Genomic DNA, 14,692 nt, shown 5'->3' with positions numbered 1-14,692 from the left:
ACTTCCCGGCAGAAACTCTTGGAGCTGTCCACTCAGGAAGACAGGCGCCTCATGGAGCTCGGCCTCTCTTGGCTGATACAGAAACTGCACGCTGACCAAGTTCCAGATAAACTGGGTCCCAGATGGTCACAAGGCAACGGCCTCCTCACCTTCCCCTTGTTCAGAACAGGAGCGAGGCAAAGACTGGGGCCCAGTCTCATTCCAGCCCCGCTGTGACACAAGTGTGGCGTCACGGGGTGTGTATCATGGGGCTACTGTGATCAGTGGGTGCCTACGACGTGCACCAGGCCCTGAGTCAGCCTCTGCACGTTCAGGGAATGTGATAAGCGTGGCTCTGTCCTCACGGCACTGACGTTCTAGTTGTGGGAGGCTGACGCTGAACTAGGAAGTGACTAAATGAATGTGAACCCGTTAGAGAGACTGTGCTGCTGTGTAAGCAGATGGGGCAGGTGGTTCCCGGAGAAAGAGAACCAGGAATGGCTTTCTTGACATAAGAGAAGCCATTTTTGGCTTGGTTGGGATGGAAGCCTGGCCACAGTGCTTACCCTTAAACAGGTCTCAGTAATTAATGATCTTAAAGGAACAAAAGAATGCAGAAACAAACTGTTATCAGGTAACAGAAACAACAATGCTAGACAACGTATCAGTTGTAAAGATTCCCTGTTCTGATTCAATGGCAAAGATTCGCCTGAAGAGCTCAACCATCAGATCAACTGGACCCTAAGGGAGGATGATGGTGACCTTCTCTGAGCCTCATGACTTCAATTAACTAAAGCCTGGACTGCCCAAGCCCCTTGATGAATATGCATGTACCCTTAGCTTAAAATGTCCCCAATTTTGTTGTTCGGGGAAGCACGAATTTGGAAAAAGCCCCCTATGTTCTCCTTACTTACTGCAAGTGATCAGTTCTTCCTTCTCCTGCTCTTTGCCTTGGTTGCGTCTTTCCGCTCGACGTCCACCAACAGACGAACCCAGTTTTGGTAACGCTGGGAATGAAATAAAGGGGCTTTGTGTGACAGAGACTGGACAGCTACTTTGGCTAGGGTGTCAAGCAGGAGGGGGGTCATCTGACAGGAGCCAGGCCGGGGGGCGGGTGGGGACGACAGGTGCAGACCCACAGGCAGGAACAAGCTTGGTATACCCAAGAAACAGAAACAGAGACCAGTGTGGCTTGAGCACCCAGTGAGGAGCGGGTGGGAGGGATATGTTGGGAGGGATAAGGACGCAGAAGCAGGAGGGGCCTGACATGGCGGAACCCGGGGGAGGGGAAAGAGAAGTGAACACAGCAGAGACGCAGGAGGTCAATCCGGGAAGGCTTCCCGGAGGAGGCTGCCTGTAGTTAGAGGTGAGAGGAGGCGGATCAAACCCCAGTTCTGGGCTTTGTCATTTCCTGGTCCTGTCGCTTCGGTCAAGCACTTAACGTCTCAGCCTCAGGTTCTCCTGAAATGCGACTAATTACAGCTGTTCTGAAGAACTGCCGTGAGGCGGAGGGTGCGCAGCACTGCGTCGGCCACGGCCGCGAGGGCAGGTGCGCGGGGGACGCGCCGGTCCGGGCGGGGCTTGTCCCCCGGGACCAGAGGTCCTCAGGCCGGCGGCGGAGGCTCCTCCCCGGACGCTCGGCTGCCGCCGGCGGGAGAAAGGTCGCGGGCGAGGGGTGGGGGGCGGGGCGCGCAGGTCGCGGACAGCTGAGGACAAGGCCCCTTGCGGCCGAGAGGGCCGTGCGCTGTCTCTTTAAGAGGTTGGCGGGCCGCCCCGCCCCCTAGGGATCTGATTGGCTCCTCCCGCTACGGGCGCCCTCTTTTCTGCGTAACTCCATTCCTATAGGCTGCTACGGACAGGGGGCGGGCCTGCGTGCCGCAAGTAGGGACGGTGGCTGTTTTGCAGTTTCGGCGGAACGAAAAGGACGCGCCAGCCTTCCGGGTCACTGCTGTCGGGAGGGCCGCGCGGTGTCGGGCCCGACGGCGTCTCGCTACCCGCTCGCCCAGTCTGCGGGAGCCGGCCGCCCGCGCCTCTTGTGCGACGCTCCCCGGCCCGAGCGCCGGAGGCCGAGTCCCGCGGCCTTGCGGGGTCCGCGGCCGGCGGCGGATGGGCGGCCGGGGCCTCAGGTAAGGAGGGGACCCCACTCCTGCCCCAGCTGCGGGAACCGATCCCGGCGGCCCCCGTCCCGCCTGCCGCTCCTGCCGCCGGGAGCGACCCTCCCGCCCAGAGGCAGGCTGGGAGCGCAGAGGACCGGCGTCCTGGGTCCCCGGGGAGGCCGGGCTTGCGGACCCTGCGATCCAGGTTGTGCGGGAAGACGTCCCTGCGAGTGGCCGAGTCCCACCTCCGGCTCCCCGGGCCCGAGAGGTCGGGGGTCCACTGGACAGGGAGCGAGGAGTGACCTGCCCTCACGCTGCAGTAGGGACGGGGCCTAGGGCCTCCCAGACGGTCCTCCCACTCCCCAGAAGGGCTGGGCCGCACTCTGCTGGATATTCATCTGTCCACTCACAACGTTTGTTGTCCTGGGGGGCTGGGTCATGAGATGCCTGGGCTGGATAACCCACAAACACACAGCGAGGGCCGCTTCAGACAAACAGAGGTAGTCAGGGAGGGCTCCTCAGAGGAGGTGGCCCGAATGGTGAGCCGCAGCTGGGAAAGAGTACGCACAGGGGCCCTGAGGTAGGAACAGCACAGCAGCTTGGAGAACAGGCTGAAAGGCTGCAGAGTGGAAGGGAATCGTCACGGCAGTTGGCAGGGGTGAGGCCAGGTTGGACCTTGAAGGCCCAGGGCTGTCCTTCCTCCTGGGGGCTCCTGGCAGGGTCCACCTCCCCCCTCCCCAAGGCTGAAGGATTAGGGGGTTGGCCTCTGTCCTGTGGAGTCTTCCTCACTCTGTTTCGGTTCCAGGGTTTTAAGGCTCATCAACCAGCTCCGGTCGGAAGCCCTGAGGGGCGTTTAAGCAGCAGCCTCTCTGCTCAGGGTTTTGTTCGCCCCAGGGTTTCCCATCCAGTGGCTCTGGGTGGTCAGTCCCACTGCACAGATGAGAGATGGGAAAGCGGAGGCCCACAGAGGGTAAGGTCCTTCTGGTCCAGGGTCTCACAGCAGGTCCAGCTCGCAGGACCCTAGCCAGTTGGCATCCTGCCCACAGAGGAAGGAAGGGAGGGAGGGAGGTGGGTGGGAAGAGGCCTCTGGAATGTTAATGAGGTCAGGAGAGTCCTTCCCAGGTGGAAGAAACGTCCCAGATTCCCCGGTCCTGAGAGGCCAGGGGTTGCCCCAGAACACTTGGCATCCCAGGAACTCCCCCTCTGAGAATTCCCTTCCCCATCCCTCTGCTCTGGCTTCACCCCTCCCTCCCCTGCCCTCAGCCAGCCTTCCCACCATCCCCTCTTTCCTGAGCCTGCACACCCCTTTCTTTGCCACTACCTGGGCTTCTGCCAGCAAGGCCAGGAGCTCACTTGTGGTGGGGAGAGGGGAATACAGGCCACAGGCTGACCCCTCTCAGCCTCTTTCCCCTTTGTGTGATGGGATGTTAGCAGTCACCTCTCTTGGAGGCTGGTGTGGTGGCTCAGCAGGTGACCCCGTGGAAAGCCTCAACTGCACACAGGCAGGGAAGGGTGCATTGTCACTTTTATCATGGCTTCAGTTACTTTGTGAGCTTTGACACATAGTGGCAATTCTGGTGTGGCTCAAGTGTGGTTCTGGGGCCAACAGAGCAGCAGTGCCAGCTGGGAGGGTGTTAGAGATGCAGACTCTAAGCCCCCAGACCTGCCTGACCCGAATCTGCTTGTTACCAACACTCCACTCTGGGTCAAACCCGGCTGCAGGTGGAGAGACCAAGGCCCCAGGAGGGGCCCCTGGCAAGTTGCCGGTTGGGGGCCTGGGCTCTGGAGACAGACAGTCTGGGCTGCCCAGCTCCATGCAGGGGGTGACAGAAGTACCTCCCTGGAGGGTGGCAGGGCTCCGTGAGCCTTCTCTGCAGTTATTACAGAGCTAGCAGGGCTTGGTAGAGGAGGCTTAGCTGACGCTCTCCTTCCTCACCTCAGACTCCATAGCAAGTGGCGCTTGGACCTGTGAACCAGATCCTTCCCCGCTGCACGTCCCCCAGCCCCTCCTCCGGGAAGAAAAGCAGCAGTTACCTTTCTGTGTGTGACCTTTTGTAGACATTCAATTCTCTGGTCTTGCTTGATCCTTACAGCAGCCTTGTTGGGGGGGTGTTATTGTCCTGTGACACCCAGAGAGGAGAAAGACTCCCCCAAGGTCACGAAGAAAGAACCTGGCAGAGCCAGAAGCACAACCAAGGTCTACCCAACTCCAAGTCAAACAGGCCTACACAGGAAAGGGAATTTGTTGGATTTTGTAACTGAAAAGTCCGGCCTAGGGGTGCGGGTATCTAGCTTCAGGTGTGGCTGGATCCAGGGGCTCCCGCAAGGCGCTATCTCCAGGATCTATTTCCATCAGTCTTTCACCTCTGTGTTGGCTTTCTTTCCACGTGGGACTCCAATGTGCACATTCCCTGGAGTTGTGGAGGGGTGGAGTCAACAGTACCTAAACCCTGTGGATGGGGACTGGGGTACTGAGGTGCCCCCATAGGAAAATGGGGTGCTGGACAAGCAAGGCCAAGAGAAGCCCTCTGACCGCCCCCCCTCCCGACTCTATCCGGCCCTCCTGCTTCTGTCCCCATTCATCCCCACGGGCTTCTCTCTGCCGTGTGGGGTCCCTGCAGGACATCAGGCAGCCCTGGACCCCGACCCTGTGTCACATGGGCACCCTGCGCCCTGCTCAGGTGCCCCGTGCTGCGCCACCCCACCCCCACTCCGAAACCTCTGGCTTACAGCAACCGAGGCTCAGCTTCTGGCGCTGGCAAGGGGCCCCTGTCCTGAACGCAGGGCATCAAGGAGGGTCCTGCAACGGCGGGGCACCTTGTTAGCAAGGCAGAGGGGCAGTGTCATGGGGACACTGGGCTGGGCTCCCCGAGGCTCGGGCCAGAGCCTCAGCCTCAGCCTGCCCTGCCCTCTTCCCTCACCCCAACGTGCGTCTGTCTGCGGGTCTTGCTGGCCAGCCCTCCCAAAGGGATCCCAGATCCCTACACTCCCCCCCGCTGCCCCCGCCGGTCGAGCCACTGCCCTCGCCGGCCTGGCCGGGCACTCCTCGGTCTCCCTGCCCCTCCACGGCAACCTCTCCACGTGGGAGCGGGGCCGCGTCGCCCGCCTTCCTACACCCTCCTGTTGCATTTGAAGTGAGCTCACGGTGCCGGTGATCCCGGCTGACCTGGCCCCTACCCTTCCTCCTCTCTCTTCCAGCCTGATCTTTGCCCTTTGAACAGGCCAAGACTGTGTGTTCTTCTTAGCACTTACCTCTAGGAGAAGTTTGCTTTTTAAGTACGGGTGTTTGTGCTGGCTGTCGGCCTCCGCTCTGAGAGTGAAGGCCCCAAGAGGGCAGGTGTGTCCTGGCACCTGGACCCGCCGGGTCATAGCAGGTGCTTGGCCATGTCAGCACCGGTGGAAGGGTGCAGAGCACGGGAACAGGGAGGAAACCAGCTTCTTTCCTTGGACCTACTGTGTCAGGCACACGTTCTCCCCTGTAATACCTCCCGTCCTTGGTGTATCCTCAGGCTGCCAGTGGGGACGCCATCCCAGAGCCGGTGGGTGGCCTGTGGGAGAGAAGGATGGGGATTCTGAGCCCTACGTCTCGGCCCTCCCGCTTCAGAATCTCCCCACTTTTGGCAGAGCAGCGCTCGCGTTCCACAGCTTGGCCCGTGGGGTGCTGCCCTGCAGGCCTGCTGTCCAGGGACGTGAGCGCAGCACGAGCACGGGATCCTGTTGCTTCGCTGCAAACCCTGCAGGAAGTGTCCTAGCCTGCTCCTTGCTGAACGGGAGACCTGCACTCTCAGCATAAACGATTCATCTTTTCCATTTTTTAAAATCTACTGAAGCGTAACCCATACGGAAAATCACTCGGATCACAGGTGCGTGGCTCCGTGAACCGCGACACTGGAGCACGCCAGCGTGCCCGCCACCGGGTCGTGTCTCCAGGGCTGGCCCCGCGCCCTCGGCCCTCCACAGGGCGCCCCTCCTGGTGCCCGTGTAGGGTCAGGCCACGTGCCTACAGCTGGCCGGGCTCCGCTCAGCGCCCGGCTGCCAGGCCCTCCGTGTCACCACAGGGCAGGAGTCACTCTCATTTCTGGGCGGCGTTCCACCGGTCACGCGGACGCCCCGTTGACGTGTCAGTTCTGCTGACGGGGGCACTTGGGCTGCTCCCGCCTGGGGCTGTCGCGAATGGCCCAGAAATGGGGGCGCCGGGTCAGGGGCCCAGTCTGTTCAGTCATCGTTTTAAACGCTGGCATCTGTCACGTCCCGCTGCCCGGGCCCATGTGCTCCCTGCGACGTGCTGCTGCTGCTGTCCGGTCCCCGACACAGAGCTGACAGTGAGGACTGGCCCGTCGGGGGCCGGGTTGCGACCTGGGCGGGAGGCAGCACCACACCTGCCCCCCACCTGCCGGCCCCCACCAGAGGCCCAGGGCTGCACAGCCCCTGTGCTGCTCACGTGGTGGCTCTTACCCCCCAGGGCCGGCTGCTGGCGGGATGGACACCCCGGAGGAGGAGATCTGGGCCAGCGGGCCCCCGCCCCCAGCGCCCAACATCAGCGTGCCGCACCGCTGTCTACTGCTGCTCTACGAGGACATCGGCACCTCTAGGTGAGGCAGGCACAGTCCTGCCGGGCTGCGTGACAGGGGGTTTCCGGGGTTGTGTGTGTGTGTGTGTGTGTGTGTGTGTGTGTGTGTGTGTGTGTGTGTTTGAGAGAGACGGGTGGGCTGCAGACAAAACCCCACCAGTGAGCCGCCTCCTGTACCCACCTGCTAGGGTCCGGTACTGGGACCTCTTGCTGCTCGTCCCCAACGTGCTCTTCTTCATCTTCCTGCTCTGGAAGCTTCCGTTTGCTCGGGCCAAGATTCGAGTCACCTCCAGCCCCATTTTTATCACCTTCTATATCCTGGTGAGTTCATTCCAGTTGGTGACAGAAAACCCAACTCCAACTGGCTTAAGCTGTCTTTGTAATGAAAAAACCAGCTTCAGGTATGGCTGGATCCAGGGGATTAACTGATGTCATCAGGACTCTGTCTCTCTCTCTCTCTCTCTGCATCTTTGCTGCTCTCTGGCATCATCGCAGATGAGTTCTCCCCATAAGGTATCAGAGGTAGCCAAGAGCAGCTCTGAGCTAACCTCCCTGCCAACTCCAGCAGAAGGATATCTTTCCTGATGCTGCAGTGTTGACCTGGAATTCCCTCTGAGTGGCCCACCTTGGAACCCCTGTTCATCCCTGAGCCAGACTCTGTGACTAACAGGGAAAGGGACACTTTGGAGCTGGGACGGTGGGGTCAGCTCAGCCAGACCGTATGGACCGAGGAGGGTGGTGGTCCCAGGAAGAAAACTGGGGAACGGTTACTAGAGGGAAGGGGAATGGATGCTGGGCTGGGGAAAAAAGCCCACTGCATTCTGAACCCCAGCTGTGCTGAATGACCTTGGGCCAACGACTTGGCCTCTCTGGGCCCCAGTGCCCTCCTACACGATGTGACGTGGAGCTCCTTCAGTCTGTGGTGCTCCCGTGAGCACCCAGTGAGACTGCGCAGAGCTCCAGCCCCGTGGGGGCCTGGCACACAGTGGGCATGCGGCCCTGAATGGTGTCAGCCTCCCTGAGATTGGACACGGTTTTCAAGGCACAAAGGACAGAGTGTAGGAATCTGGGCTCTTTTGTTCATATGTATCAGAAAACTGAACTTAAGCTCACAGAAGCCCGGGGGGGAGTGGGGCGGGGTAGTATTGACTGAGAAACTGACAGTCCCAGCTGGATCCCAGGGTGCTGTCTCCCTGTATTTCGTAGATGAGGTGCAGCACAGACAAGTCCCAGAGGCAGCGAGCGGCAGGTCTGGGATTAGAACCCGGCAGGCTGGCTGCACCACGTCACCCTAACAAGCCTTCCCAGGCTGTCAGCGTAGCCAGGAAACCAGGGCCCAGAGGGGAGGGCCAGGCCTCCCTGCCTCCCACCCAGGCGGCTCGTTTAGTGTGGAATCCTTCCGTTCTTGAGGAATTGAGGGCTCCTGCAGACGTGGGGTGTGGGGTGCAGGCCCTGCGATTCCCGGAGCTCTTGTCCCCCGACGCCAACCCCCCAACCCCTCTCTCGCTCACCAGGTGTTCGTGGTGGCGCTGGTGGGCATCGCCCGGGCCGTGGTGTCCATGACGGTCAGCACCTCAGATGCTGCGACTGTCGCTGATAAGGTGGGGCTGGGCCTGCTGGCAGGGCTGCTGGGCACTGGGAGGGGGCAAGCGGCCACCAGGCTGACGCTCTGCCCACTCTGTGTCCAGATCCTGTGGGAGATGACCCGCTTCTTCCTGCTGGCCATCGAGCTGAGCGTGGTCATCCTGGGCCTCGCCTTTGGTGCGTCTGCTGCTGCGGCCAGGGCTCCCCTGCCCCTCCCTGGCTGGGGGCCGACCCCACCGTGGTTCCCTAGGCTGGCTCCCGCTGACTGACCAGCACGTTTCTTCCAGGTCACCTGGAGAGCAAGTCGAGCATCAAGCGGGTGCTGGCCATCACCACGGTGCTGGCCCTGGCCTACTCCGTCACCCAGGTGAGGTGGGGGAGGGCAGCCCCGGGGGTCAGCGGGGCTGGGCATCCACTGCCTCCGGGCCCTGGGTCAGAGTTGAGTGTGCAGTGGCTCAAACTTTAAATGCAGCTTAAGGAATCACCTGGGTGGCTGGTTAACAAGGCAGGTTCTGGGCCTCTCCAGTTCCGATCCAGTAGGTTGAACCTACCGTTTCAACAAGCAGTCCAGGTAGGGAGAGTGCAAGTCTGTAGATCCCACTGAGACCCGTGCATCCAGAGACCCCTTTTTTACCCCGGGGGCTGCCCCTCCCCGGGCCTGTTCTGAGGGCTGGAGCTGGGGGGCAGGGCGTGGCCAGAGAGCTGGCTAGAGCAGGGGACTGAGCGCCAGGCAGAGCGGGGCTTGGTGTGGTGGGGAGCCCAGGGACAGGGCGTTCCAGGTACAGGAGCCCCTGTGACCCTCTCCTGCCCGCCGCTGCAGGGCACGCTGGAGATCCTGTACCCGGATGCCCACCTCTCGGCTGAGGACTTCAACATCTACGGGCACGGGGGTCGCCAGTTCTGGCTGGTCAGCTCCTGCTTCTTCTTCCTGGTGAGTTGGGGGCTGGCCGGAGCCTCGGGCACGGCCTGCTAGCGGGCTCAGCACTGGGCGGGAGCTCCCTGCGTCCTGGTCAGCGCCAATGTCTCCGCAGGTCTACTCTCTGGTGGTCGTGCTCCCCAAGACCCCGCTGAAGGAGCGCATCTCCCTGCCCTGTGAGCACCTGGGGACGGGGCTGGGCGCGGGGTGGGCTGTTGGCCTTGCGGTGCCCTGGAGCGGACAGCTCTGGGTGGGTGGGAGGCAGGGAGCCGGTCCGGTCCCGACATGTGGGCAGGACCTCACGCGCGTCCCCCCCGCAGCACGGAGGAGCTTCTACGTGTACGCGGGCATCCTGGCGCTGCTCAACCTGCTGCAGGGGCTGGGGAGCGCGCTGCTGTGCGCGGATGTCATCGAGGGGCTCTGGTAAGCGGCTGGGGCCGGGGGCGGCCGGGAGGGGGCGGGGGCCGGCCGGGTTGCTCCGCCGCAGCCCTGACCCGCCCCTCCCCCCAGCTGCGTGGATGCCACCACCTTCCTCTACTTCAGCTTCTTCGCGCCCCTCATCTACGTGGCCTTCCTGCGGGGCTTCTTCGGGTGAGTCCTCCAGCGGGGACTGCAGGGAGGGGGACTGGGGGGCGGGGTTCCAGGTTGCGCTCTGGGCTTGGCCGCCCCCAGCTTCCAGGCCGCGGGCGCCCCCGCGTGGCCGCCGTCGGGATCACGCCTTCTGCCTCTTGCGCATGCGCAGCTGCCACTGCAGCATCCCAGGCTCCGGGCTCTGGGCTGGGGGGCAGCTCAGGCTGGGACCGGAGCTTGAGAAGGCGGACAGGGCGCATGTGTGTACACGCATGTGCGTGCGGATATACATGCACACACGGGCGCGCACACATATGCATGCGCCCCTATAAATATACACATACACACATGTATACAGATGTATACGTGTGTAACCTGCATATGCACACAAACATGTACACATATATACATTTATATGCACATACATATATACACATGTACACACAGGCACATGCATGCATATACCACAGCCATACAGGCACGCATAGGTTCACATAGATATATATAAATACAGACACACACATTATGCACACAACACACAAAGACATACGCACTTTTCCCACGAGAGAGACAGGCCATGCCTGCTGATCTGCACTGTGTTTTTCATTTAAGGATAGATCAGCTCATTCCTCAGCACCTGCTGTAGCCGCAGACACAACCGGGAACAAAGCAGACAAACCCCTGAGCTCACGGAGCTTGTGTTCCATCTGGGGGCAACTGGAGTGGGGAGCAGTGTTGGGGGGAGTCCAGTGTGTCTGAGTGTGGGGTGGGGTGCACTCTTGTGAGGCACTCTTGTGACTCAGACGTGGTGGAAGCAGGCGTTCTGCCCCCAGCCCCCCCTTCCCTACCTGCCAGGTCTGAGGGTGGGCTGCAGGGGTGCCTCAGCGCTGGAGCGAGAAGGACTAGATCGGATCCCAGCCCTGATGTGTGTGACCTCGCACACGATATATCTCCCTGGCCTCAGGCTCCTTTTTGTAAATGGGGAGTGACGCTTTCTCCCTGGACAGTTACCCAGAGGACTGAGGACGGGCGGGCACCTGGTGGGCAGTAGTGAGTGATGCGGGGCAGGGGTCTGGGCCCGTGTCTGCCCCGCACTGTGGGCAGGTGCTGTTTAAGGCCCATCATTTCCCCAGTCGAAGTCCTTCCACCCATTTTATGGTGAGAAAGCAGGCGCTCGCCAGGCTCACACGCCAGCACCAGGAGGGCCGGTTTTAATACCGGTGTCCCAGCGGACTCCAACATCAAAGCAAGGAAGGGGACCTCGCGGGGTGGGTGGTAGGGGGCCGTCAGCACGTTTCTTGCCATGTCTGATGCCTCATTGCCCAGCCCCAGTGAGGAAGGCCTTTGCTGACCCACAGTGGGGCTCCCCTGCCTCTCTCCTCCCCTCCAGCTCGGAGCCCAAGATCCTCTTCTCCTACAAATGCCAAGTGGACGAGACCGAGGAACCGGACGTGCACCTGCCCCAGCCCTATGCGGTGGCCCGGCGGGAGGGCCTGGAGGCAGCGGTGGCCGCCAGCACGCAGTTCGACTCGGCCGGGGGGATGGCCTACCTGGACGATGTGGCTTCCATGCCTTGCCACACGGGCAGCATCAACAGCACAGACAGTGAGCGCTGGAAGGCCATCAACGCCTAGCCTGGCTGCCCCGGAGGGCGGGAGGGCCTGGGGGCCTGCGGAGGACCGGCTGGGGAGCGCAGAGCCCCCGGCAGGGGAGGACGGGGGTCAGGCCCGTGCGTGGGCAGCAGCCCTGTGCAGGCCCTGTCCCGCCCTCTGTCCCCCACTTGCCTGCGGCCACCTCTGCTTCAGCTGGGGGCCGCCTCCCCCTCCCACCTGCCCTCGCCTTGCGTGGCGACTTGGCCCCGACTTTGATGTCTCAGGGCCGGGCCTGGCTAGGCTGGCCGAGGGCACCTCCCTGCAGCCTGCGCCCCCAGGACTGGTCTGATCTTCGTCATCCTCCGCCCCCCCGCGCCCCCCCCCAAAAGCCCGCTCTGGCGGATGGGCTGAAGTGTGTATATTTTCTGGATCTGTTTTCTAATAAAAAGGAAAAGGAGCAGAACGTGTTGCCATGAAGGCTGTGCGGGAATACCGGGGCCGCGGCGCCCCTCTGCATGGGGAGCCCGGCGTACCTGCTGCGAGGCCCCGTCGGAGCGGAGGGGACGGCCGTGGAAAGAACCGTGGGTTCTGTGCGCTGTCCTGTCTGCCCCTCACGCTCTGTTATCCCGGGCAGTACTTCCCCTCCTGCAGCTTCTGTTTCCCCATCTGTGAAATGGGGATAAGAAGGCCTGTCTCGCAGGGATGTTTGTAAGGATTAGCAGAGAGCAAGCGTGGCTGGCTGGCACGTGGTGGTGGCGCGATGGTGACCACAGGGGTTCTTTTTAGTCGCTAGAATAGTGCTCGGCACATAGTAGGCCCTCGGAAGGTAGGATGCGGGGACTGCCGTTCATAGTCATGGACAGGATGAGCTGAGAGTGGGGACAGGTCCGAATAAAGCCCGGGGCCCTGGGGCGCTGAGGGCCAGGCCGCGCTCCACCTCCACTGCCCACCTCCTTTCTCAGGAGGGCACCAAGGGCACCAGCTCCAACACGGCTCATGACTGTGGGACCAGCGGCCAGGCTCCCCGGATCCAGGGCTGTCAGCGGGCGTGGGCACAGCCAGCGCGAGCTGGACTCCGGGGCCCGCGGGGCTGCCAGGGGGCTCCTGCAGGCTCCTCCCACTGCCCGGCCTGGCTGCCACCCCACAGCTCGCACAGAAGCCTGTTAGGTGGGGAGGGCAGCCAGCGGGGCATTCCGAGCCGGGCAGGTGTGGGGGGCCAGACAGGGAGGAACTGATCGTCAGATCCAGAGCTGGGCTCGCCATCGGCAGCGTTGACGGGCTGCGTCTAAGACGGCGCGGCGGCAGCCTGCGTTGGCTCCGTGTGATGACTCAGTAGAGGGGGCAGCACAGGAGGCCTGACGCCCGCTGCAGGGCAGCTGGTGGACCGTGGAGGCTGGGGGGAACCTCCGCTGCTCTGACCCCGTCTCCCTGCCCCACTCCTCAGAAGCACCACAAGGCCGGGGTCTTCCTAACCTTCCAGGAGCACCTGTGTTCACACGCGTGTATGCACGTTACCCCTAGTTTGGGAGCGTGAATGTCTGTAGCTCGTTTCCCACGCTAACACCTGGTCTTGAGCTCGTTCCACGTCAGGTGGGAGAGCTGCGAACGTTCTGGATACGTGGCAATTGATTTACCCAGTCCCCTCGGGAGGGACCTTGGTTCCTAGTATGTTTTGCAACAACAAACAATGCAGCAACCAAAATCCTTACAAATAATTCACACAGGGGGGATTGCTGGAGCACAGCCTTAACTAGTTAGTTAATTAGTCTCGCAGTCTTCCGGCAGAGACTAATTGCTGTCCTCCAGTACATGTTCTCCTTTTCTTCCGCTGTCATAGGATCCCTGATTTGTAGCTGGATACACAGCTGCCTGGAACAAAGACTACATTTTCCAGCCTTCCTTGCAGGTCCTGGCCAGTGGGATGTAAGTGTGTGTGCAACTTCCTTGAAGAGAAAGGATAGGCTCTTCTTTCTTGCAAACTGGGATGTGGTTGTAATGGCTGGAGTTGTAGCAGCCATGTTGAATCATCGGGGGATCTTGGAATGGGAGCCTCTCATGGCAGAGCGACAAGGTAGAAGCAGCCTAGGTCCCCGACACTAGTGCACCCGTAACAGCCCTGGACTTCCTCCTTTGGACGACTTGTTGGATGAGAGAGAGAAGTAAACATCTGTCTTTCGTAAACCACTTTGGATTTTTCTCTCACTCATAATCGAACCTAATCTGAACCGACACACCCTTCAAAGAGGCTGTACCAGTTTTGACCCCTATGAGCACAGCCTCACCAGCGCCGTGTGCTGTTCAAATTCTCGGTTGTTCCACAAGGCCGTGCTCACGTCTGTTCTGCTGGAACCACACCCCGTGTGCTGAGTCTGGGTGGGAACAGACCTCATGCCGAAGAGTGGCCAGGATGTGGGGCGATCTGGATGACGAGTCCACCATATTGGCTCCTCGTTCCAATCTTACGGCCTCCTGCTGCTCAGCCTGTGGACCTTGACACCATGCCTCTCTGACCCTCGGTTTCCTCATCAGTGACACAGGGCTGCGGGTGACCGGTGGCCACGTGATATTCATTTTCCCTTCCTCAGTAACTGCATCAGGATGTTTTGAGGGTCAGTGAAGCACCAGATAGAAGGTGACATTCCTGCCCCTTTACATTCACTCAAGTGACTAAGTCCTGGTCATTGGGATGTTAGCAGGAGTATGAGACTTTCTTCAGCACGGGCTGCTTAAAGGGAGCTGACTGAGCTCGGAGATGTGCTCCTTTGTCCTCCTGCCTTTCTCCTTCCTGCTTCCTGGAATGCAGATGTGATGACTGACTCCAGCAGCCAGCTTGGATTATGAGGTGACTTTGGGAAGCTAGTCAACAAGGATGGTCAAACAGAAAGACAAAACAAGCCCTGTCCCTAATGACGATGGCACTGCCATACCAGCACATGGCTGCTACACGACAGAACAGAATTCTCATACAGGAGAGAAAGACCATCTTGTTTATGGCAATCCCGATCCTAAGGGAAACACGTGAAAATCCTAATGTGTCCCCCAAGGGGTCACATGAGGGAGATAGGATATTTCCAGGCACCAATTTGTGTCTTTTCCTTCCTGAGCCCACCCTTCTCCCTCCCCGTCAGAGGGAGTTTGGGCCTGGGCTTACTTGCTGAGGGAGCCTGCGGCTAGTGGACGACCTCTGACTTTGTTTCCAGATGCCTTGGGCTACAGAGGCAGCAGGGGCTTGTGGGAAGACACAGGTGGGATTCCCTTTGGAGTGAGGTCCTTCTGTCCCCGAGCACTGGGGACCAGGCACGGGTGAGGCCAGGCTGCAGATAAGATGGCTCCCTTGTGGGTTTAGGGCACAGAGCGCTCAGCTGCTGCAGAGGGTCCCCCAGCC

At 60.9% G+C, this 14,692-nt stretch overlaps 1 protein-coding gene across 1 annotated transcript; it reads left to right on the top strand.

Moving 5' to 3' along the window:
- The first annotated feature begins 1,444 nt into the window (after positions 1–1,444).
- On the top strand, positions 1,445–11,443 carry TPRA1 (transmembrane protein adipocyte associated 1). The gene is made up of 12 exons (XM_068557108.1): positions 1,445–1,528; positions 1,885–2,105; positions 6,538–6,667; positions 6,834–6,966; positions 8,160–8,246; positions 8,334–8,406; positions 8,517–8,596; positions 9,050–9,160; positions 9,261–9,321; positions 9,466–9,568; positions 9,656–9,736; positions 11,106–11,443. Exons 1-12 carry the CDS (start codon positions 1,446–1,448, stop codon positions 11,347–11,349), a joined length of 1,407 nt encoding a protein of 468 aa, XP_068413209.1. The 5' UTR covers position 1,445; the 3' UTR covers positions 11,350–11,443.
- Positions 11,444–14,692: the final 3,249 nt, after the last annotated feature.

The sequence above is a fragment of the Eschrichtius robustus genome, chromosome 12, assembly GCF_028021215.1.
Source record: "Eschrichtius robustus isolate mEscRob2 chromosome 12, mEscRob2.pri, whole genome shotgun sequence".
NCBI lineage: Eukaryota > Metazoa > Chordata > Mammalia > Artiodactyla > Eschrichtiidae > Eschrichtius > Eschrichtius robustus.
Note: the sequence above shows the minus strand (reverse complement) of the source record. Positions and strands in the feature narration are given on the sequence as shown.

What these genes read in the sequence shown, in the direction of transcription:
- TPRA1 (XM_068557108.1), top strand. Translation starts at nt 1,446, where the DNA reads ATGCGACTAATTACAGCTGTTCTGAAGAACTGCCGTGAGGCGGAGGGT. An exon ending in TGGCCTACTCCGTCACCCAG is followed by an intron (nt 8,597 to 9,049) that starts GTGAGGTGGGGG and finishes CCGCCGCTGCAG; the next exon opens with GGCACGCTGGAGATCCTGTA. An exon ending in GATGTCATCGAGGGGCTCTG is followed by an intron (nt 9,569 to 9,655) that starts GTAAGCGGCTGG and finishes CCCTCCCCCCAG; the next exon opens with CTGCGTGGATGCCACCACCT.